The sequence below is a fragment of the Suncus etruscus genome, chromosome 11, assembly GCF_024139225.1.
Source record: "Suncus etruscus isolate mSunEtr1 chromosome 11, mSunEtr1.pri.cur, whole genome shotgun sequence".
NCBI classification, from domain to species: Eukaryota; Metazoa; Chordata; class Mammalia; order Eulipotyphla; family Soricidae; genus Suncus; species Suncus etruscus.
The window spans coordinates 15,544,649-15,570,232 of NC_064858.1; the positions used below are offsets into that span (position 1 = coordinate 15,544,649).

Here is a 25,584-nt window from a genome sequence, read left to right on the forward strand (position 1 = left end):
AGATCAGGGTTTAGAAAACTAGGAGTTCTTTTTTTTTTTGGTTTTTGGTTTTTGGGTCACATCCAGCAGTGCTCAAGGGTTACTCCTGGTTCTATGCTCAGAAATCACTCCTGGCAGGCTTGGGAGACCATATGGGATGCCGGGATTTAAACCACCATCCTTCTGCATGCAAGGCAAACGCCCTATCTCCATGCTATCTCTCCGGCCCCTAGGAGTTCATTTTTTATATAAAATTTTAACAAACAGAGATAGATATAGGCATCTATGACTCAAAGATCTGAAAGAATTTTAGCTTTCTTCATAAGGTTTGTTTTACAGGACCAGCAAGATAGCTCAAAGAATTATAGTATATGCTTTTCATGTGGGAGTCCTGGATTTCATTCTTCAAGAGAATGGAGAATTCTTGAAGAGAATTCGTCAAGAGAGCTGAAGAAATAGTACATGAGGTAAGACACTTGCCATTTGTGGCAATAACCCAGATTCAAAACTTTGGCACCGTTTATGTGCCCCATAGCACCACCAGAAGTCAACTCCTAAACACAGTGTTAGGAATAGCCCTTGAGTATCATTGGGTGTGGTTCTAAACCAAAACAAAGCAAAAAAAAAAAAAATGAAAACTTACAGCAAAAACACTTGGCCATCAAAATGGGAAGAGAAGCTGAATATTTATATATATATATATATATATATATATGTAGAAGGCCAATAGGCATATAAAAATTTTCTCAACATAAGTTATTTTTAGGTAATGCAAATAAAAATTATAAAAATTATAGTGAGATATCATATTACACCACTGAGATGATTTACTAAAAGCACCAGAAGTAACCTATGCTAGCAAGGGTAGGTAAAAATTCATTCAGTGTTGTTAGGACTGTAATCTGGAAAGCAACATGGATTTTTCTCAAAAAAAGGGGGGGGGGGTACCTGGAGTGATAGCAGAGAGAGGAGGGTATTTGCCTTGCATGTGACCTACTTGGTCACCACAAAGCACCACCAGGAATGATCACTGAGTGTAGAGTCAACCCTTGAGCAACACTGCTGTAACCCCAAAACAAAAACAAATGAACAAAACAAAAGAATTAAAAATAGAACTACTACATAATTAAATTCCAGATCCTGGCTTCTATAGCAATAAAGCACAAAACATTAATTTAAAAAGATATGCACACCTATGTTCATTGCAGCAATCTGAAACAAGTTAAAAGTTCTCAATGACAGATGAGTGGATAAATTATGACTTGTGTGTCTGTGTGTATATACAATAAAACACTACTCAGCTACATAAAATTATTGTCTTACCTTTTGCTACAATTTGAATACAACTAGAAGGTGTCATGTTAAGCAACATAAAAGGAAGGACAAACTTGCATAAGAATGTGTCTAATAATCTCACTCATCTGTGGTATATGGGGAAATTAAGCAAGGAGGTAGAAATGTTATGAAAACAATGCTCAGACTATAAGAATATAAGTGAAGATATCAAATAGTGAGGGGAGGATCTATTTATCAGAAAAGTGGAGAATTGGAAGTAATTATAGAGAAAATGGTAGAAGGTCTTTGTATCTTAAGTGGTTATAGAAGTACAATAACTTTATAATGAAAAAGCATAAATATTAACGTGATCTTAAGATGAATCGATCATATCAGTCTCAGATATTCAAGTCAATTCCAGTGTTCTATCTTTATTTCAATACCATGCTGTTTTAATGGCTACTGCTTCATATTACAGTTTGAAGTTAGAGAAAAATGATACCTCCCATATTCTTTATCCAGGAATTACTTTAGCTATTTGTGGCGGTTTCTTAATCTATAAGAGTTTTAGTAGTGTTGGGATTTTACTACCAGTTCTAATTGTCTGCCTCTTGAGGCCATTTTAGGTCTACGTCTGGGAAGGAACAAGGTTCCTGCCATCAACCCTCCTTTTCCCAAATCGCACAAATGCTAGTGCATCTGTGCAAAAACATTTCAATTTTATAGCATTTAGTCCAGGCACATGGATCTATCACCTCTTTGTCTTGCAAAATATACAGCTCAAAACCCAGATAAACAAACCAGTAAAGTAATCTGCAATATTTTATCATACTTAGATAACCTTGCTTGCTTAGAAAAATAACTTCTAAAGCAGATATACTTTGAGTCACCTTTCATACAAACAGTTCAATAGATCACTTTCTTAAACACCCTGAAATTCCTGCATTCCAAGCCACTAACTAAATGCAAAGAACAATAGGTAAAAACAAAGAAAGACATTTGCTGTTGGAGATATGGAGATAAATTCTGACAAATCCCAAGTCCACCAAAACACCTGAATCTTATAGATGAGGATATAATATCAACACTTAAGATTTTAGCAATAGAAATCAAGGAATCACTAGATTGTGAAATTAAGGAATCTATAGATGGTCAATTCAACCAACTCAAAGAAGATGAGAGAATCCATACAAGTGAAACTGAAAAAATGAAAAACATGTTAGCAAGTCATAGAAGTAGAATTGCACAAGTGGAGAATTGCATAGATGAACATGAAGACAAATTACAAGCCAGCAGTAATAAAGAAGTCAAACAAAAAGGAGAGATAATATTGAAAGAAAATGTAAGATAGTTAATAAACAAAGACATAAGGAATAGTCTTCAAATTAGAGAAATACCAGGAGAGAAGGAAAAAGGGAAAGAGAAAAACAGTAATGAGGGAGATAATAGCAGAGAAATTTCCCACTCTCTGTAAAGAGGCTTTTCTTCAAATCCAAGAGGCAAAAAGGCCCTAACAGAACAACACCAAGATATATAGTAATCAAAATGGCTAAAAAAGGAAACAAAAATAAAAACAGAAGAGAAAGAAATAGACTCTTTCAGTAATAATGGGCTGGAGTGATTAGTACAACAGTAGGGCATTTGCCTTGCATGCATCCTACCCCTGGATCAGACCACGTTTTGATCCCCAGCAACCCATAAGGCCCTCTGAGCCTGCCAGGCACTTTCTCAGAAGTGCCACAGGGGGTGGCCCCCAAACAAACAAAACTAAACAAAATAAGCATTAAGGGAGAAAAATATCCTCAAGCATAAAGACAAAATATAAAAATCAAAGTACATATTTTATTTGAGACAAATCTGACAAGAAAACAGTGTAATGTTGTAGTCAAGCTACTGAATCAAAGAAAATGTTAATCTAGATTTTACTACCCAGCAAAACTTTCATTTACATGGGTGGAACGATTAAAAACATTCTCACATTCTCACATCATTAGTGCTAACCAAACCTACCATAAGTGAATTACTCAAAGATCAATTATATAAACCGAATTATCAACTGTAACAACAACAAGCCCACAAAATATAATGGTACAACAGCCCTATCTGTCAAATTTCTTAAATGTTAATGGACTAAATTCTCCCTTCAAAAGGCACACAGAGTAGTGGGTTGAATCAGGAAACAAAACTCAGACATCTGTTGCCTGCGAGAAACACACTTAAAAGTCAGAATAGGGCCCGGAGAAATAGCACAGCAGCGTTTGCCTTGCAAGCAGCCGATCCAGGACCCAAGGTGGTTGGTTCGAATCCCGGTGTCCCATATGGTCCCCCGTGCCTGCCAGGAGCTATCTCTGAGCAGACAGCCAGGAGTAACCCCTGAGCAATGCCGGGTGTGACCCAAAAACCAAAAAAAAAAAAAAAAAAAAAAAAAAAAAAAGTCAGAATAGACACAGACTCAGAGTAAAAGGATGGAAAATAATTATACAGCCACACTTATATCAGACCAAATTGCTTTGAACCTCAAGAAAGTACTTAGAGGGGCCAGAGTGATAGCATAGTGGTAAATAGTGCATGCAGCCAACACGGGACAGACCTGGGTTTGATCCATGGTATCCCATGCGGTCCCCTGAATCTGCCTTCTAAATTCAAAGCCAGGAGTAATCCTTCAACACTTCCAGGTGTGGCCCAAAACAAACCAAGAACAGAAACAAAACAAAACAAAAAGCAAAAAGAGAAAGTACTTAGAGACAAAGATGGACATTACTTATTGATCAGGGGAACAATAGACCAAGAAGTACATTTATGTATCAAATATAGAGTCAGCAAAGTATATAAGGCTCATAAACCTGGAGAAACATATGGATAGAAATGTGATAGTAGTGGGAAATTTCAACATGCCATTATTGCGACTAGACAGATCCACTGGTGGAACACTTGCAAGGACATAAGAATCCTAAATGAGAAACTAGCAGAACTAGGACTAATAGATCTATACAGGGTCTTTCATCCTCAAAAACCTGAATACACATTCTTTTCAAGTGAACATGGAACCTACTATAAAATAGACCACATTTTAGGACACGAATCTAACTTGCATAAAGTCACAAATATAAGAATTATACCAAGCACCCTATCAGAACATAATACCAAGAGATAAAGATTGATTGTAAAAAGAAAATGAGGAGAAAATCTAACAACTGGAGAGTAAACAACATGCTACTCAACAACAGCTGAATAAAAGAGAAAATCAAGGAAAAAATTAAAGAAATTCCATAAGAAAAAAAATCTATGGGACACAGCAAAAGTGGTAATTAGGAGTAAACTCATAACAATACAGGCTTACATTAGGAAAGAAGAAAAAGACAAAATTAACAACCTAAATGCACACCTTATACATCTGGAAAACCAACAGCATAGGAACCCAAACACAAGCAGAAGAAAAGAAATAATAAAAACCAGAACAGAAATCAACAATATAGAAACTGAAGACAATATAAAGAATTAGTGAGTTGGGGCCGGGTAGGTGGCGCTGGAGGTAAGGTGTCTGCCTTACAAGCGCTAGCCAAGGAAGGACCGCGGTTCGATCCCCCGGCGTCCCATATGGTCCCCCCAAGCCAGGGGCGATTTCTGAGCACATAGCCAGGAGTAACCCCTGAGCGTCAAACGGGTGTGGCCCAAAAACCAAAAAAAAAAAAAAAAAAAAAAAAAAAAAAAAAAAAAAAAAAAAAAAAAAAGAATTAGTGAGGCAGGATCTGGTTTTTTGTTTGTTTGTTTGTTTGTTTGTTTGTTCCATTTTGTTTTAAGAATAAACAAGATAGACAAACTGCTGGCAAGACTCACAAGGAAAAAAGAGAAAGCACGTAAATAAATCTGTTCAGAAATGAAAAGGGAGATATTCTAAACAGAACCTCAAGAAATCCAAGACTTCTTGAGAGATTATTATAAAAAAAAACTGTCAAGTGTAGCTTGCTAAATCAACTTTTCAGTATATCAACAGTATATAACATCATCTTTGATAAGATCTCATAATGAAAGATAAATACCATTCTTATGCTAACATGGGTATCACATCTCTGATCACTAGTAACCGTAAGTAGAAAAAGTAGATTAAAAGTTTGTACATTATAATTTCCCAAGAAATGGAAGGAAAAGTATCATTTCATCTCCATTTTCTTTTAACTTATTTAAAGTAAATGCATCACATAGTTGACATAATTGATCTAATACATTTGTTTCCAGATAAGTGAAAGCAAAGTTAGAGGGAAAAAACTAAAAAGAAAAAAGTGATGGAGATAAAAAAAAAAAAAAGAAAAAAAAAGAAAAAGTACAAACACATTTTTGAAATTTTTTTGTATCTCTAATGAAGTCAATACAATGACAGGTTTAATAAGTTCTTGTCAGCTGTTCATTATGTTAAATTGGTGTGTTCCTAGAGAGATGACAGCATCAAAATCAATGAAATTGTTCAGAAATTTAAAGCACTATTACTGGCAGCGCGACATTTAAAAAGGCATGTTCTCAGTTGCCAGGCCAAATGGAAGAAGGAAGATACAAGGAAAGGAGGGGTGGACGGTGCCCACACTCAGTCCAAAAGCACTAGTGATGTCATCCCCAAAACAGGTGTACTTGAAGTTTTGTCAGATTGGTGTCCCCAACGGGAATCAGTGGGTCAGTGATAAGTCTGGGCCATCAGAAAAATGGTGATTTTGGCAGGGTGATAAAGGCAGCAGTGATAATTTCGGCAGGGTGGGAACTTGGCCTGCCCTCTCCTCCCATGATGGTCAGCTTTCTGATGTGTGGTCTGGTGTACCCATGAACTTTCATGGCTCAGTTTACCACTCTATCAAGAAAAGAGTAAGTATATAAAGCTGGACCAGTTAGAACATCTATCCTTTTATTATTAAGGAGTGACTCTCTCTGTCTCTTTTTACTTTTGTAAGCTTGAATTCTATGTTGTCTTATATTAGTATGACCACCCTAGCCTTTTTAAGAGAGTTGTTTGCTTGAAGGAAATCTTCAATCCTTTGACTTGAGTCTGCATTCACTCTGTTTATTCATCCGTGTATCTTGTGGCAGAATGTTGGATTCAATTTCCTGGTCCATTTTTCCACTCTGTGTCTCTTTATTGGGACATTTAGCCCATTAACATTGAGAGAGCTGGTTGTCATGGAATTTTGTGCCTGCTTTTTATAAAATTTTGGTGTAATTGTCTTGACTTAATGTGGCCCCTTCTGTCTTTTTTTAAAGTTGATTTTGAGTCTGTAAAGTTTCTGTTTATCTATGAAGCTGTGTATCCTTCCTTCAAATCAGAGTGAGAACTTTGTATAGTAAAATATTCTTAGGTGTTCAATTCCCTGAATTTGTTCATTATATCACACCTATGGCCTTTGGGCCTGAAGGGTTTCTTGTGATAAATCTGGTGTCATCCATAAAGATGCCCCTTTTACGCAATTTCCCTTTATAGTCTTGCTGCTTTCAATATTCTATCTCTATCTATGATTTCATCATTTTGACTAGGATTTTCCTGGGGTTGTTTATATTTTGGTCTCTTTTAGCCAGTACCCTTTGGTTCTTCTTGATAAGGGTATAAGCACTTTTCATATCTTAGAATTTCTCAGCAATGATATCTTTTTTTTGTCCTCCAACTCACAAGACAGACCAGGCAAAGGGCCTGTGTTGAGGTGTATATGGGGTGCATTTACTGTACCTCCTCTTTCCAAACAGTCAGTGTAAAGAACACAGCCTGTGTTAAGAATTGGGAGGCCTTATCTTATCTTTTCTTTTCTTTTGATATTTTTAGTATATATATATATATATATATATATATATATATATATATATATATATATATAAAATCCTTCACCAGTGTAACATTCCCATGACCAATATCCCAAGTGTTCTTCCTCCCCACCCCACATTAGCCTGTACTCTAGACAGGGTTTCTACTTCCCTCATTCAGTTACATTTTGTTATGATAGTTCTCAGTGTAATTATTTCTTTGACTGCACTAAACGATCCCTGTGGTGAGCTTCATATTGGGACCTGCACCCTCCAGTCCTTCTCTATTTTGTCTCTGAGAATCACTACACAAATGTTATTCATTTTTCTCAAAACCCATGAATGAGGGAGACCATTCTGTGTTTATCTCTCTCCCTCTGACTTATTTCACTCAGCATAATGTACAGATTTAATGTGATCCCTCTAAAGATATCCATGACATTTTTCAAAGAAGTAGATCAAACACTTCTGAAATTCATTTGGAACAATAAACAACCACGAATAGCTAAAGCAATACTTGGGAAAAGGAATATGGGAGGTATTACTTATTCTAACTTTAAACTGTATTACAAAGCAATAGTTATTAAAACAGCATGGTAGTAGAATAAACAGACCCTCAGATCAGTGGAACAGGCTTGAGTACTCAGAGAATGTTCCCCAGATATACCATCACCTAATTTTTGATAAAGGTGCAAGAAATCCTAAATGGAACAGGGAAGGCCTCTTCAATAAGTGGTGCTGGCACAACTGGCTAGCCACTTGTGAAAAAGCGAATTTAGACCTCCAGTTAACATCATGTACAAAGGTAAAATCCAAATGAATTAAAGACCTAGATATCAGACCTGAAACCATAAAATATATAGAACAACATGCAGGTCAAACACTCCATGATATTGAGACTAAAGGTATCTTTAAAGAGGAAACCATACTCTCTAAACTAGTGAAAGCAGAAATAAATAAATGAGACTATAGTAAGTTTAGAAGCTTCTGCACCTCAAAAGAAATAGTGCCCAGAATACAAGAGCCACCCACTGAGTGAGAGAAACTATTCACCTAATACCTATCAGATACAGGGTTAATCTCCAAAATATACAAGACACTAACAGAACTTTACAAGGAAAAAAAAAACATCTAACCCCACCAAAAAATGGGGAGAAGAAATGAACAGACACTTTGACAAAAAAGAAATACAAATGGCTAAAAGGCACATGAAAAAATGCTCCACATCACTAATCATCAGGGAGATGCAAATCAAAACAACTATGAGGTACTATCTCACACCACAGAGATTGGCACAGACCAGGAAAAATTGAGAACAAGCAATGCTGGCAGCATTGTGGAAAGAAAGGAACTCTTATTCACTGCTGGTGGGAATGCCGTCTGGTCCAACCTTTGTGGAAAGCAATATGGAGATTTCCCCAAAAGCTGGAAGTTGAGCTCCCATATGATCCAGCTATACCACTCCTAGGGATATATCCTAGGAACACAAAAATACAATACAAAACTCCCTTTCTCACACCTATATTCATAGCAGCATTATTTACAATAGCCAGAATCTGGAAACAGCCTAGATGTCCTTCAATAGATTAATGGTTAAAGAAACTATGGTACATATACACAATGGAATATTATGCAGCCATCAGAAGAGATGAAGTTATGAAATTTTCCTATACATGGATGTATATGGCATCTATTATGCTGAGTGAAAGAAGCAATGATAGTTTTGATTATTGCTTCTTCACAGGAATTTTTATTCAGGCTCTCTGGGACCACAATGATTCTCTTATTTTTATTTTTTGGGGGGGTCACACCCAATGACGCTCAGGGGTTATCCTTGGCTATGTGCTCAGAAATAGCCCCTGGCTTGGAGGACTATATGAGACATTGGGGGATCAAACCACAATTTATCCTGGGTCAGCAAGGTTAATGCCCTACCACAGTGCCATTGCTCCAGTCCCCCAATAATTCTTATGTTGTTTCTGTTGCATTTTCCCAGTGTTTATTGTCATCAGTCCATTCATTTTGAGGGTTTTTCTGTATTCTATTCTATTCTACTCTATTCTATTCTATTCTATTCTTCTATTCTATTCTATTCTATTCTATTCTATTCTTCTATTCTATTCTATTCTATTCTATTCTTTCCATCTTCTGCTATGGTCTGAAGGAATTATGCAGCTCCTCTTTGAGTTTACTGATTCTCTCCACAGCCTTTACTCTGCTGGTGTGGCCTTTCAGTGAGTTTTTCATTTTGCATACCAAGTTTTTTTCTGTTCTGTGCTTTCTGTTTGAAATTTTCTCATTTCTACTCATATCCTCTTGAATCTTATTGGCTGTTCATTTCCTTGTTTCTTTGAGTTCTTTGAACATCCTTCACATTTCATCTTTAAAATCCTTGGGGATGGTGAGGTGGTACTAGAGGTAAGGTGTCTGCCTTGCAAGTGCTAGCCAAAGAAAGGACCATGGTTTAATCTCCCGGCGTCCCATATGGTCCCCCCAAGCCAGGTGCAATTTCTGAGTGTGTAGCCAGGAGTAACCCCTGAGCATCAAACGGGTGTGGCCCGAAAAACAAAATAAAACAAAACAAAACAAAAATCCTTATCAGTGAGGTCATACAGGTAACTGGTAACTGATATTAGTTGGTTCTTCAGAACTACCATCTTCATTCACTAAACATGTAAAGTCCTGTGACATTTGCAGTGCAGTGTTGTTTCTTTGTTGTCCTGTGGATCTTTGATGAAAAGAAATGTATGGCAGTGATGTGAACAGAGTAGCTTCCCAAAGTTCCACTAGTCCCGCCTCAGCTTCCTGTTTTCCTCATGACTGTGATTTTTATTTTTTTCTTTTATTAATATGATTGATTATTGATTCACATATGTTAAAACATCTTTACATCCCTAGGATCAAACTTCCTTGGTCATGGTGTCTGAGCTTTGTAATGAATTGTTGGCTTATATTTGTAAGTGTTTTTTTTTGTTTTGTTTTGTTTTTAAGATTTTGACATCTGAATTCGTCAAGGAGATGGATCTGTAGTTCTTTTCTTTTTTTGTTTTTGTTTTGTTTTTGTGGTATTTCTTCCTACTGTTCTTATTAAGGTGATGCTACTGTCACAGATTCTAGGAGTACTTCTATCTTTTTTTTTTTTTTTTCAACTTTCTGGATGAATGTGAAAAGGATTGGCAGGTCCTCTTTAAAGATTTGAAAGAATTCACTAGTGAATCCATCTGAGTCGATAGTTTTATTTTAGGGAAGCATTTTTGACTACCATTTCAGTTTCCTCAGTAGTGAAAAGTCTGTTCAAGTCTTCGATATCATCTTGGCTCATCCTTCAGAGAGTATAGAACTCTAAGAATTTATCCATTTCTATTAGATTCTCTCTATTTTGTGATACCAAGAGTCTCAAAGCAATCTCTTATTAAACATTGAATTTCTGTATTGTAACAACCCTGACTTTCCATTCTGATTCTATTTATTGAGGCTCTCTCTGTCTTTGTGAGGTGGTTTTTTTGTTTATTTGATTTTGGGTCACACAGCAGCATTCAGGGGTTACTCCTGGCTCTAAGCTCAGAAATCGCTCCTGGCAGGCTCAGGGGACATATGGGATGCCGGGATTTGAACCACCATCCTTCTGCATGCAAGGCAAATGCCCTGCCTCCATGCTATCTCTCCAGTGTCTGTCTTTGTGAGTCTTGACAATGATTTATCAATCTTGTTTATGTTTTCAAAGAAACAGCACTAGCTTACTTTGATCTCTTAGGTTGTTTCAGTTTCTAGTCATTAATTTCTGCTCTAAGTTTTATTACTTCTTTCTTCCTGTTTGCTCTAAGCTTATGTTTTAAGCCATTTTCCAATTTCTTAAGCTGTGCCATTAATTTTTTTTATGTAAGCTCTTTATTCCTTTCTGATAACTGTTTAGATGACTATAATTTTCCTCTTAATACTACTTTTGCTGTGCTAAATTCCGGAAATTCATATCTACATTTTCATTTGTTTCTGGAAATCTTTTTTAGTTTATTAGTTTTTGATTTCCTTAATGAGCACTGGTTGTTCAGTAGTGAGCTGTTCATTTTCCAGATGTTAAAATTGTATCTCCATTTCTGTTTGCAATTTGCTAGTCATGGACTAGAAGAAATGCATTACCATGGGGGTAAGTACTCTTCTCTTTTATTTATTTATTTATTTATTTATTTATTTTTGAGGCCTCACCTAGAAGTACTCAGGGGTTACTCCTGGCTCTGTGCTCAGAAATTGCTCCTAGCAGGCTCAGGGGACCTTAAGGGACCCCACGGATTAAACTTTTCTGGCCTTGGTTAGTCACATGCAAAGCAAACACCCTACTGCTGTACTTTCTCTGCCCCCTCCAGGCTCTTCTTGAGGTGCATTAAACTAGGGTAAAGATGGCTTTTCTTTGTCAAAAAGACCCTGCTATTAGACACTCTGCCTCAGTTTATTGCAGGGGTCTCAACTCGCGGCCCTCCGTACATTTTGTGGCCCGCGGCAGGCCTTCAAATATCGCAGTATTCGCGATTATTCGCTTACCCAATAATCGCAATAAAAGTCGCATTAGTAAGAAAAAAATCGCATTAACATTCCCATACCCCGAGTAGTTCCGTTCGGGGTATGCAAATGTTTAATGCGATTTTTTTTTGCGAATATTCGGTAAGCGAAATCCCTTATGCGGTCCTGCCTCACCCCGACTTTGCCTCCTGCGGCCCCCAGGTAAATTGAGTTTGAGACCCCTGGTTTATTGGTACTGTGTGTGATGGTATCATTTTGTTTCACACCCAGTGGTGTTTAGGGCTTACACTTCCAATATACTTGGGGGGGGGTGCATTTGGTGTAAGATGACACCTAGCTATTAACCCAAAACACAGGCATTCCCCCATCTTCCTCTTTTCTTTCAACCTATCCCTTTGATGTGTAAAAGCCAACCTGTATCTTACTCTACCCTCCCTCATCTGGTGGGATTACTGGGAGAATAAAGAAAAGTCAGCTAGACTTTGGCATGCAGAGAGACCACAAGGGAGAAGCTACTGGCTCCATGACTCTCTCTCATGAATGGCTTGATTCAGTAATTCTTTGTTGCTACCCTGCTTCTTCAGACACGTCTGCTTGGGGTTAGAAATAGAGTGCATGGAGTGATTTCACAATGTATGACTCATTTTACAATTTTTTTTTTTTTGGTTTTGGGCCACACCCGGCGGTGCTCAGGGGTTACTCCTGGCTGTCTGCTCAGAAATAGCTCCTGGCAGGCACGGGAACCATATGGGACACTGGGATTCGAACCAACCACCTTTGGTCCTGGATCGGCTGCTTGCAAGGCAAACGCTGCTGTGCTATCTCTCCGGGCCCTCATTTTACAATTTAGTATACTGAGGATTGATCTAGGATTGGTGGTGTGCAAGGCAAAGGCCCTCCTGGCTATACTATTGTGCTTCAAGGGTATCATTGTTACATAAGCTTATTATTTGATTACTTTGAAGTATATTCTCACAGTTAAGAATAATACATAAATAGTAGGGGAGTAAGGGACTACTATGACAATAATAGTTGGAAATGATCACTCTGGACAAGAATTGGGTGCTGAAAGGAGATACAGTTATGGGGATAATATTCTTCAGTAACAATATTACATACCACAGTGTCTAAAAATGTGGGGGGAGAAAGGAAGTCAGAATGATAGAGACAGAGAGATAGAGAGAGAAAAGAAAAATGTCCCATAAACAGGCAGGGGAAAGGTCAATGTGAAAATTGGGGTCATTGATGGTGGAACATGTATACTGGTGAAGGGTTTTGTACATTAAATGTCATGAATGACTTTGTATCTGTAGGAAAAAACCCAAACTGTATTCTGGGCAAATCTGAATACACAGCGTTTAGATAAAGTAATTAAAAATGTTCTAAAATTCCACAAATATATGAGAGTAGCTAGAGTTATATGAAAGAATAGAATTCTCTAATAACACACTCAATGCTAACCTAAGTGATTCATTTCCCTTCCAGAAACAGTTGCCTTTTGTCTCTGAACCAAACTAAAATCTGCACTAAGAATTTTAATTGACTCATGAAAATCATTTGCAAAAATCAGCCTCAAGAGTTCTAACTACTGTTTGCTGTGCAAACACCCACTTAAGTGTGTTTGACTTGCATGTGGCTGACTGGGATTCAGAGAACCCATATGTCTCCAAAGCACTCCCTTGAGTAATTTCTGAGTGCAAGAGTAACTCCTGTTGCATCGCTAGGTGTGGCCTCCAAAATAAAACATTTTTTTAAAAGTAAATTAATTTAATAAAAAAAAAGTTCTATCCGTTAATTTTGAGTCGATTCTTAGTCCATAACATCTTGATTATTGAGTGACAACTGTTGCAGTGAGTTGAGGAGATTTTGGGAGCCTAAAATTAGTTGGCAGAGAAAAGTGGTATTTGAAACATGGATTCAGAAGTCTCTAGAGTGGTTTATGAAGTGGCTAAAGGAAATACTGGAATACGCTAGTTGGGCTTGAGTCCCAGTTTCACCACTTAATTCTCTGTGTGATTTTGGGCAAGTTATTGAGTATCCCTGTGATGGAAATAAAGTGGGATCTCCTGAGGTTTAGATGAGGATCAAATGAGTGAATGTTTGTAAAACATTTAGAACTTTACCCAGCATATAAGAGACACATATATAAAAATCTGTGATAACTGATTATATGTCCACCTGCTTTTTTTTTTTTTTTTTGGTAGCATTTTAAAACCCCATAAGTTTTGAGGAAAATGTTCACTAAAATTATACAATCTTTTCACCTCTTCCTATTCTCTCCTCTTCATTTACCTCACCTCTCCTCCACTTCAGAACATTTTTATTTCATTGTTATGTTAAGAACAATTCTCTGAGGAAATGGAGCAATAGTACAACAGGTATGGTGCTTGGACTCCGTCTTCAGTGTTCCACATGGAAACCTGAGCACCACCAGGAATAATTTTTGAGCATCATTGGGTGTAGCCACAAAAATAAACAAAAATTAACAAACAATAAGAATAATTCTCTTAACTCATAAAAGAATCTTATGAAGAAGACATAATTTCTGTCCTATAAACGCACATTCAGGCTTCTTTTTCCACTCTTGATTGGTACCAAATTTTGTTTCTCATAAAAACATCAAAATAAATAAATAGAAGAATGAAATGCAAAGCACATTTAAAAAATTTTTTTTACTTATTGATTGATTCATAGATTGATTGATTAGTTTCTGGGCTACACCCAGCAGAGCTCAGGGGTCACTCTTGAATCTGCACTCAGAAATTGTCCCTGGCAGGCTGAGGGACCATATGGCATGTCTAGATTTGAATCGGGTTCTTTCCGGATCGGCCGCATGCAAGGCAAATGCCCTATCGCAGTACTATCTCTCCACCCCTGCAAAGCACATTTAATATTTTTGTAATAATTCTAGTACATAATGTTTAAAAAAAAATAAAGCACAAACGTTGTAATGAGCAGGGTTAGACAACTAAAACATTTCAGAATTGACTTATTTTAACCCACCAATTTTTTTGAACAATATTCTGCAGATACACAATCCAAGGAAACTGCAGTTCAAAATACTCCATGTATCTTAAAAAGAGAAATTCCTACTGCTCTCTTTGGGCTCCAGAAGTGCATTCTTTTACTTTAGGCCTCGATGCCATTTTATTGTTCAGTTTCTTTGGATTATGCTAGTTTCTCAACCTGTTTTAAAATGAAGTTTACATCCACAGGATGGAAGTCCTTGGCTTTTGAAGAGAGAGCAGGGCCACACCTGGCTCTGTGTTCAGGGCTCACTTCTGGAGGTGCACAGGGGACCCTAAGCAGCAGCAGCAGCATAGAACTAGAGTGGGCCCAGGGCAGAGCAAGTGCCTTAACACCATTACCATCTCTTCATCCTGATTCATGACTTCTTTGGCCTTTTCTTTTCTTTTTTTTTTTTTTTTTTGGTTTTTGGGCCACACCCTGTGACGCTCAGGGGTTACTCCTGGCTATGCGCTCAGAAGTTGCTCCTGGCTTCTTGGGGGACCATATGGGGCGCCGGGGGATCGAACCGCGGTCCGTCCTAGGCTAGCGCAGGCAAGGCAGGCACCTTACCTCCAGCGCCACCGCCCGGCCCCTTTTGGCCTTTTCTTAAAATATCCCAAGGGATTTCCTAACCTGATGATCACCTGTGTGATTTTTGTTTGTTTGTTTTTGGGTCACACCCGACAGCGCTCAGGGGTTACTCCTGGCTCTAGGCTCAGAAATCGCTCCTGGCAGGCTCGGGGGACCACATGGGATGCCAGGATTCTTTTTTTTTTTTGGGGGGGGGCCACACCCTGTGGTGCTTAGTAGTTACTCCTGGCTGCCTGCTCAGAAATAGCTCCTGGCAGGCACGGGGGACCATATGGGACACCGGGATTCGAACCAACCACCTTAGGTCCTGGATCGGCTGCTTGCAAGGCAAACGCCTTTCCGGGCCCGGGATGCCAGGATTCTAACCAACGTCCTTCTGCATGCAAGGCAAACGCCCTGCCTTCATGCTAAGAGTGGTTAGAGGGAGTGTCTATGCCTGAAACCTGATGCAGAAACCCTGCTTTCCTGAACCTTTCTCTAGCTCTATTGCTTTTCCCGTCTGCGGCTTATTATAGAAAGAATCTTGCCTCTTTTCTCTATAATCTCCCTTTCCCTTCCGGATTACCCTTTTACCCACTTTGGAATCAAACTGCAACTCCTTCCACTAGCTCCCTCCAAGTGGCCTTTCCACTTCATTTCAAGGATCTCTTTTCTATTGCTGCATTTTTCTCTCTAGTCGGCTTGCAGAAGAAAGCCAATCCCAGGAATGTGCCCTTATATGTCCTAAGAACCGTTTGGGGGCCCACGTTGGGGGGGGGTGAGGGAACCCCTGTATTCTCCTGCCCATGACACACACTCCCGTTCCCGCTTGCTGCTGGCTGCCGGGTCACTCGCGTGCAGCCCAGACCCGGCCAGCGTCTCCTCCCAGCTTTGACTCGACTTCCTCCTAGCACAAGCTCATAAAAGCCTGGGGAAGCCGCCTCCCTCGTACTGGGCATGCTCAGTGGCCGGGCCTGGCTCCAGCCGTGGGGGGGGTGGTTTCCACGGAATCCGGGTTCGGGTCGGTGGCATTGGTGGTGTCCTCCTGGGCAGGTCTCCCCGGGCTGCATTTGCAAGCAAGGAGCAGCCGGGTCGAGGGATCTAGCCAGCACACCCCACTGGAAGCACAGCACACCCCACTGGAAGCACACCCCAACCGCCTGGAGCCAGGCCACCCGGCAGCCCCCCCACTTGGTGCCAAGTTCAAACCCCACTCCCAGGAGGGAGAAACCATGCACCGGATCACCCGGGACGTTTTGCTGGATATGGAGGAAGACGACGAGGAGGATGGGGATGTCGGTGAGTGCTTGCTTGGCTTCCCCGGTGTCTGCACCCCTGAGAGCCCGCATAGACGCGGGAAGTCGGGGAGGAACGCGTGGGTGCTTTTGGGGGGGGGGGACACGGAAGCAGGCGCAGCTGTTTCTGGGCCGCATTGCAGCCGATCTGGCACCTCTGGGCTCTAGCCAGGCCCGGAGCAGCAGCGGGGTTGACGCCTGGGTTTGGGGGTCCCCCAACAGACTGGGTTCAATTTGCACAGAGGCTTGCTTGGGCTGCTCCTAGGATGTCACGGGGTCCCCTCGAGGAAGTGTCGACTCTGTAGCAACAACTTTTGGGTCATTTCCTTCGCCTCCCACCGGGGTAGGGGATTTCGGAACTGGGCGCGGGCTCTCAGGCTTGTAGGCGGGGTTCTGGGGAGCCTAGCCTGGCTGTGCAGAGCTGGGGTGTGTCTGGCCTGAAAGTTCTTCTAGGGCGCTGCCCGGAGTAATGCAGCCCTGGAAGGCAAATTGGGGCGGGTGTGGCGGCTCTGAACTGATTTGTGGCCCGGGGCGCAGGCCGGTGAAGGTCCTCAGGTTAGGAAGCTGGGCTGCTAGATATTTGCACCCGGTGCCTTAGAATTTGGGGGTGCCTTACAAGGCTGAAATGTTCCCCTGGCTGTGGCATACACACAAAATGACTAAAGGTGCTCAACGGAAGGGAGCTGGGCCTGGAGAGGAGTGACAAGCTGAACAAAAGGCGAGGGAGGTGAGGAAGAGGGAGGCAGAGAGAAGAAATCAGGTCTGAAGCTCTGTTGGGGAATGATAACATAGTTGGTTCCTCCAGAAGACGGCAATTAAATTACCCTGTAGGTCTCAGTAACAGTCCAAGGCTGTTTCTTGGACCCCAGATTGGTTTAGATGATAAAAATGGCCCAAACTCTGCTTTTCTGTAATGACTTTAAAAGTAACTACATTTTAGATGTGTGGTTTCTTTCTTTCACATTTTAGGCACACACACACACACACACACACACACACACACACACACACACACACACAGTTCCCCCCCACACACACACAGTTCCCATCCGTTTTATCAAGATGCACTTGACAAAGCCTAGTAAGTTTAAGACAGAGAAAAAGTGTTGATTCCATACATGTAGGCGTAGCATAGCAGTGTGTTTCTCATTATGGCTCTAACTAACCTTTCTATCTGTCACATGGTTGCCCTTTCATTTTTTTTTTTGTGGTAAAAACACTTAGAGATTTACTGTTTTAGCAAATTTCAAGGCTATGATAGAGTACTCCTAACTATAGTCATCATAGTCATAAACAGTGGATTCCCCAGAACTTACTGCTTTTGTAAGTTTTGTAAGTTTTCTTTCAGTTTAACCAGTCTTTCCAACTACTAGGCCCATTCTAATTCTTTTTCTAATAAGTAGCTTATTCTCTCTTTCTTTCTCTGTTCATTTGTCTGTCTGTCTCTTCTCTCTGTTTCTCTGTCTCTGTCTGTCTGTCTGTGTATCTCTCTCCTGCTGTTCTGGTACCCTGAGTTGGATCTAATCCCAGGCTCCTGTATGCAAAGCATGTTCTCCAACCCTTTGAACCATCTCATTGTCTTGACTTTAGCTTGTTTAAATTTCAAATTAAGTGATATGAAGTGCTTTTCTCTCTTAACTCACTTTGCATAATGCCCCCAAGTTCCATAGTTATTGTTGCAAATGCTCTATGGGTTCCTTTTTTCTTTTGGCTGACCAATATTAATGCATGTAGTAAATATGTGGCAGATATTTTAGATACATGTCTCTTTAAGTTCTTTCTGTATCTTTCTTATTGTTATGTCCTAAATCTTCTAAATAAAGAACAATTGATAACTTCATTGACCAGGGATATATTGAACAGAGGATATAATACGCCGTGTTTAAACTTTACCTTTCATTCATTTGAGAACAAATTTATTAGTTTTCTGTCTTTATAGATGATTTTTTAATGAAAGAGGAAACCAGGTTAATCTGCTCCAACAGCTAGTATCCAATTGTTATTTGATATTTAAACTAGGCTTTCTGAGTTGTAAGACCTATGTACTAATGTGTTTTTAATCTGATTGCCACTTTTTAGCGGACTTTAGGAATAAATCATACTTATACAGACATATAAACCAGAGAAGTAAACTTAGCTATGTTAAAATGAGTACAGTCTATTTTATAGGACAACACTCATTCTCTTACAATGTTGTGAGATATCACTGTTTATATTTAGTACTGTAAACAAGTAAGGGTACAAACCCAAATGGAAACTGAAAGAGATCTTGACATTAGAAATTTTGAGATTATCTCTGAGATTAGCTTGTTGCAGTGTAACATTAGTTGATCTTTTACTGTTTCCTTTTGTTTGGGGGCCACCTGGGGATGCTCAGGGATTATTCCTGGCTCTGCACTCAGGAATTACAACTGGCAGTGTTCAGGAACCATATGGAATGGCAGGGATCAAACGTGGTTGGCTGACTACAAGGTAGAAGCTCTATCCACTGTACTATCATTCTCATCTCAACATTAGTAGATCTTAGTTTAGAAAAAATAACTTGGTCTTTCTGATGACGCATCATAAAATTCATCTTATATGTGTGGCATTATATATTTTTAAGGATGTCATTTATACCACAATCATCTATAAGTATAGTTAAGAAATAGCTAAGTTTCTTTTACTTCTCCGTCTCCAGATTTTTTGTAGGCTATTGATAATAATATTTAATTGTTTATATAAGAGTGATTGCAATATTTTAAAGAAGTATCAGTTAACACATTTTATTTAAATATTTCTCAGCAACATTTGGTTGCTATACAAAATTTAATGTAGATCAGTTATTTTGTGTCAAGAGAAAATGTTTACCGTGTTAGTTTACCATGCCATTGTTAAATAGCAAAGCTTAATAAAGAAAAATGTTATCAACTACGGAAAAGATAATATAGCAGATAAGTTGCTTGACTTGTATGCAGCTGACCTGATTTGACTCCCAACACCACATGTGGTCATCTAGCCTTTGCCAGGAGTGACCCCTGAGCATAGAGCCAGGAGTAAGCCCAGAATACTGTAAGTGGCCCTAAAACTTAATCCAAAAAAACAAACAAAAAGGTTATCAGAAAAAAAACTGATGGTATATATATCCTTTTTTTTTTGGTTTTTGGGTCACATCCGATGATGCTCAGGGGTTACTCCTGGCTATGCGTTCAGAAGCGCCCCTGGCTTGGGGGACCATGTGGGACACCAGGGGATCGAACTATGGTCAGTCCTAGGTTAGTGCTCGCAGGCAGATGCCTTACTACTTGTGCCACTAATCTGGCCCCAATACCTAACCTATTTTGAAATAATTATTGTTCTATAGTGATAGAAAACCCCCACTACCTAACCTATTTTGAAATAATTATTGTTCTACAGTGATAGAAAACCCCATAAAATGAGAATCAGAGTTCTTAAAATAAATTAAATTTAAGAAAATTTACTCACCACAAAATTACAAAGTTATTCGTCTTTGGGTTCCAGACGTACAGTGTTTTTTGTTTTGTTTTGTTTTTTGTTTTTCGGGCCACACCCATTTGATGCTCAGGGGTTACTCCTGGCTAAGCGCTCAGAAATTGCCCCTGGCTTGGGGGGACCATATGGGACGCCGGGGATCAAACCTCAGTCCTTCCTTGGCTAGCACTTGCAAGGCAGACACCTTACCTCTAGCGCCACCTTGCCGGCCCTCATACAGTGTTTTAATACCAATTCTTTAATCAGTATCCCCGTCCCTTCACAAATGCCTTGACAGGGATCATAATTTTTAACTTCAGGATTATGTTAAAGTTGTTGTCCAGCATATTACTTCTACTACTTGATTCAACTATACTAATAACTATACTAATACCTATACAAATAGTTGCATAGTGATTTATTATTCTTATTATGAATTAATTTATTTACTCACAGTTTTATCGCTCAGCAGTGTGCAAGGATTTTTCCTGTCTCTATACTCAGAAATGACCGCTGATGTCCCCAGGAGGCTTATTGGTGCCAGGAATTTGAACCGTGTTCAGCAGCAGGCGAGGTAAGCATACTTCTTGCCTCGCCTGCTGCTGAACATGGTTCAAATGTGTAAGGCAAGCATACTTCTTGCCTCCTATTTTTGGCCCACTTCCAGTTTTTTTTTTTTTTTTCAAAAACTGCCTTTTTAAGACATGTTTTAACTATTCAATTATTAAAATTTGGACACCACGATTTTCAGTACTGTTAATAGTGATTTATGTCCCCCATGTCATGGTAAGCTTAGTTCTGTGGGCCTTTTTCCAAGGGCTGTCACCTTTGCTGTATTTTTTATTTTGTTTCTTTATATTCCACACACGAGACAGATTATCCTATATTTGTCCTTGTCCCTCTGATTTTTATCTGTACGATACCCTCTAGTTTTGCCCTTGTAGTTGCAAACTGCAGGATTTAATATTTTTTTCTTTTTTGTTTGTTGTTTGTTTTGTTTTTGTTTATTTGTTTTGGGCTATTCCTGGCAATGCTCAGGGCTTACTCCTGGTTCTGTGCTCTGGGATCACTCCTGCTGGTGCTTAGAGGATTTGAACTGGAGTTGGTCATGTGTAAGGCACGTATCATCAATCCCCTGTAATCATCACCCCCTGTAATGTACTCTGTAATCCCTCATCTTTTCTTTTCATTGAAATAGCATTTTATTGTGTTATGCATCATGGTTTCTTTATGCATTACTCTGTTCTTAAGTACTTGGGTTGTTTCTAGGTTTTGGTTATTATGAATAGTGCTAAAATTAACATAGGGATGCAAATATATTTTGTTTGTTTTGTTTTGGGGCCACACCTGATGGTGCTCAGCAGTTACTCCTGGCTCGTCACTCAGAAATTACATCTGATGGTGCTCGGGGGAACCATATGGGATGCTGAAAAATAAACTCGGGTTGGCCACATGCAAAGCAAACACCCTACCTGCTGTGCTATTGCTCTAGCCCCTGTATTTTTGAAATATTGTTTTTGGATTCTTGTGGTAGATACCATACCAGGAAATGGAATCACTAGGTCATATGGATGCGCTTTGTTTTTTGATATGTTTCCATACTGTTGTCTATAGAGAATGAACCAGAGCGTTCATTCCTCTGTTGCCATCAATAGAGGATGAGTGTCTGCATATCCCACCAATATTTGTTTATGCTCTTTTTGATGTGTACTCTACTAGTGTGATATCTCATTGTTGTTTCGATTTGCATTTCCCTTACAGTAGGTTGTGAAGGCACTTTTTATATACCCATTAGCTATCGGTTGTCTTTTTTGGACAGACAGTGTCTAGTTCTTCTCCATTTAAAAAAAAAACTGACCAGGCCCAGCAGTACTTAATGTTTACTTTCGGCTTTATACTTAGGGGGTCTTTCCTGGCAAGTGTTTAGGGTACTATATGTGGCGCAAGGGATTGAGCCAGAGTCAGGTAGTTCAGGCTTATCTCCTGAACTCTCTCCAGTCTCTCATTACCTTCTCCCATATTTTGTTTATTTGCTTTTGGGCCACACCTGGCAGTGCTCAGGGTTTACTTATGGTTCTGTGCTAATGGTTCATTCCTGGGGGGCTTGAGTTAGCTGCAAGGCAAGACAAACACCCTACCTGTTGTCCAATCTCTCCATCCTTCTACCCATTTTTATAAAGTAATTTGTTGTGTTCTTAATTTTTTTTTGTTTTTTTTTTTTTTGGCCACACCTGGCAGTGCTCAGGTGTTACTTCTGGCTATCTGCTCAGAAATGGCTCCTGGCAGGCACAGGCGGCCGTATGGGATGCTGGGATTCGAACCAACCACCTTAGGTCCTGGATTGGCTGCTTGCAAGGCAAAGGCCGCTGTGCTATCTCTCCTGCCCCTGTTCTTAATGTTTTTTTTTAAAGTAGAATGAAGGTTTTATTTAGAAAGTCTGAGGAAGGGGAGGGAGAGGAAGAGAGAATAACACACTCAAGAGAGCACATGGAGTTCTTGTAAACATCTTCAGAGGCAGAGAGTCCCATGCACATCTCCCTGTAAAAGTGTGAAAGCATAAAAATACACATCTCAGTGGGGGAAGATGCAGGTGACATATGCATGTGGGCACCATGTGCATGGGCCAGCAACACGCATGTGTGCACTTCGTTTATTCTAAATTGGCTTTTATAGAGTTTTCCTGATCAGCCTCATGTGAAGCTGTTAGGTTTTATTTAGCCTTTGTTTAGATGCATAGTGAACAGATATTTTCTCTCTGTTAGTTGGATGTCTTTTTATTTTAGCCATTGTTCTACTATTTTGAAAAACCAATAACTGGAAGCTTCTTAATTTGATGTCATTTTATTTGTTTATTTTCTCATCTGTTTGCTTGAAGTGGTATTTTTGTAGTTATTTAAGTCCCACATTTTGTTATTAGTTATTTAAATATAGTTATTTCATATAGCTACATATTATAGTTATTTAATCCCACATTTTACAGTTATTTAAATCCTGCTAAGGATTTCTTTGAATTCCTCTATAAATATTAAGTTTATAATATAAAGTAGGAGAGTTATTTGATACACGTCCTGGATAAAGCATCTGACATTACCACTCATTAATTTGCAAGAGTCAAAAATGGAAAACAAACTTGCTTGTTTTGGGACCACATTCAACAGTGCTCAGAGCCTATGCCTTGGCTCTGTGTTCAGAGATAATTGCATCTACTCAGAATACTGTGTGGGGTGCTGAGGATCAAACTCAGGTGATCCACATGCAAGCCACATGCAAAACCCAATGTACTTTATCTCAACTCCCCCAAATTAAATGTTCTTCTTTATTTTGGGGGGGGAGGGGTATTTGGACCACATCCCACAATTCTCAGGATTCCTCCTGGTTCTGCACTCAAGAATTACACCTTGTGACCCTTAGGGGACCATAAAGGATGCTGAATATTGAACCTGGGTCTATCGTGTACAAGGCAAGTATACCCATTGTACTGTTACTCCAGATCCACCCAAAAGAAACCTTTAAAATAAATTTTCTAATAACCAGTGTTCCCTGGTTACACTGTAGATATGTTTTGGAAATGTTTATGAAATGTTTATGGGAATATGTGCCCATTAATGATTGGGATCAAAGGCTCTTCATATCAGTGAGTTTTTTCAGTTGAAGTGCAGTGCATTATGTTAGGTTGCCTCCTTGTTTCTGATGAACTGATATAAAAGATCAAAGACGGTTAGTCTCACTATTGTCATCTTTTACATTTTTGCTTAACTTATGATCTCTAGAAATTATGCCCAAAGATTTGCTAATGAGGCAGCCTGTTGTCATAAGAGCATTTTTGCCAATGGGTATTTATTTTCCTAACCCATTTCAACAAATAACCACAAAATTGCGAGAAAGACAGGAAATACTTAGTGTTTTACATCAGTACCTAGGAAAAACTCATGTCCTTACAAGCAAGCACATGTGCCTAGTATGCAGAAGAGTGTCGTTGGCTGCTTTGCCTTCAGGAGCACAATTCTCCCAGCTCCCAATTAATCAGTGAGTTGAATGCTATATCTCCTTCTGATGATGCAGAGTGATAGAAGCATAATTAACAGCCAGAATGCAAAAATTATAGTGTTATTGTTTGATTATGTTTCTTACATTTCTATGGTTCAGACTTTGCTTAGAGAGGAAATATGTTCTCAGAGGAGTTTTAGGTACTATTCAGGACAGACAAGAAAGGTGTTTTGTTTATTTTATTTATTTATTTTTTTGCCCAGGCCTCTGCATGATACTGTAACCCATAGAAATTCTAGTTTTGCCTTGTGATCATTAGATAAGCAAACCTTGTGCAATAGGATTGGGATTAAATGATGGCTGACTATTGGAAGAGCAAGTAGCTAACAAAGAGATGAGTTTCTTAGAACCTGTTATTTCTAGTAAGTGCCATAATTTAGGTCTCTATTCACCTATTGGAGAAAAAAAAAAAGGAACTTTAATAAAATGGAATATTGGCCAGAGAGATAGCACAGCGGTAAGGTCTTGCATGCAGAAGGACAGTGGTTCAAATCCTGGCATCACATATGGTCCCCTGCTGGGGGTGATTTCTGAGCGTAGAGCGCTGCTAGGTGTGACCCAAAAAACAAACAAACAAAAAAAATGGAATATTGGTACAGATGTTGAAGGGTCATGTAGTTTTAATGGTGATTAAGAGAGAAGAGCCTGAAAAAGTCTGTAGATGTCTATGGTGAATGGGTATAGGACTGGGAGGAGGGTGAACTGCACCATGAGGAACCCTCTGTGTGGTTTGAATTTTACTCTCTGGATTTTGGAGCTCCTGGCAGTTATAGGAAGAAGTGGCACGTTCAAATTTGTTTATGGAAATATCCCCCTAGTCATGTGTTAGAAAATGGGCTGAGAGGGGAGGTAGTAAATGTAAAACTTTCTGGGTTCAGATTTATAAATGTCTACAGTAACCAGATGATTAGAACCGAGTGGACCTGTAAGCATTGATAATTGCTTCCAGCAGGCAGAGAGGATTCTGATGTGATTTTTTAGACGTGAGCGAGGTGATCAGAGGGGAAGTTGTGGCTGGAGAGGAGAAGTCAGTTATGGAAAAGGAAAGAATCTTTATCTTAAAGTTTTGTACTTTCCCCCCACAATTTGACTGGGAGAACCATTCTCCCTTCCCATTAATACCAGAATGGTTTCCTTTTTATCTCAGTGGCTTGCCCTCCTTTTAAACTCAGAAAGGTATTATCAATATTCTTAGCTCAAAGCATCTACTAGTGAATATTCAAGCTGTATACATTTACATGAATTTTTGTCTTTGTTGTACCTTATATTTGCCTTTGTTATATCCAGCTAGAGTGTAAATTCCATAGGGATGGGCATCAGGTTATTTGCATCTTCATACAAAAGAGATCATAAAAAATTATAATGTATCTTTTCATTACTGTTAAAATGTTTTTTTTTTGGGGGGGGGGGTCACACCCGGCAGCACTCAGGGTTTACTCCTGGCTCTACATTCAGAAATCGCTCCTGGCAGGCTCAGGGGATCATGTAGGATGCCGGGATTCAAACCACCGTCCTTCTCATGCAAGGCAAATGCCCTACCTCCATGCTATCTCTCAGGTCCCTAAAATGTATATTTTTAAGGTTTATGATCTCTTCTCACTTTTCTCTGAGAAAGAAGCTTCCTGACAGAAGTCATCTTTGTATTTTG

General features: G+C 39.4%; 1 protein-coding gene and 1 non-coding gene across 2 annotated transcripts in view; one reads left to right on the top strand and one right to left on the bottom strand.

The window, feature by feature from the left end:
- Nucleotides 1-6,883: 6,883 nt before the first annotated feature.
- LOC126023203 (small nucleolar RNA SNORA51) lies at nucleotides 6,884-7,016 on the bottom strand. Its single transcript, XR_007500406.1, has one exon. It is a non-coding gene; the product is annotated as a small nucleolar RNA SNORA51 (small nucleolar RNA).
- A 9,242-nt stretch (nucleotides 7,017-16,258) lies between these two features.
- The window catches only part of ANO6 (anoctamin 6), a 194,223-nt gene continuing 184,897 nt past the window's right edge, over nucleotides 16,259-25,584 (top strand). Inside the window, 1 exon segment of the mRNA XM_049783882.1 lies at nucleotides 16,259-16,422. Within this exon segment, the coding sequence (XP_049639839.1) occupies nucleotides 16,356-16,422 (67 nt within the window). The 5' untranslated portion in view covers nucleotides 16,259-16,355.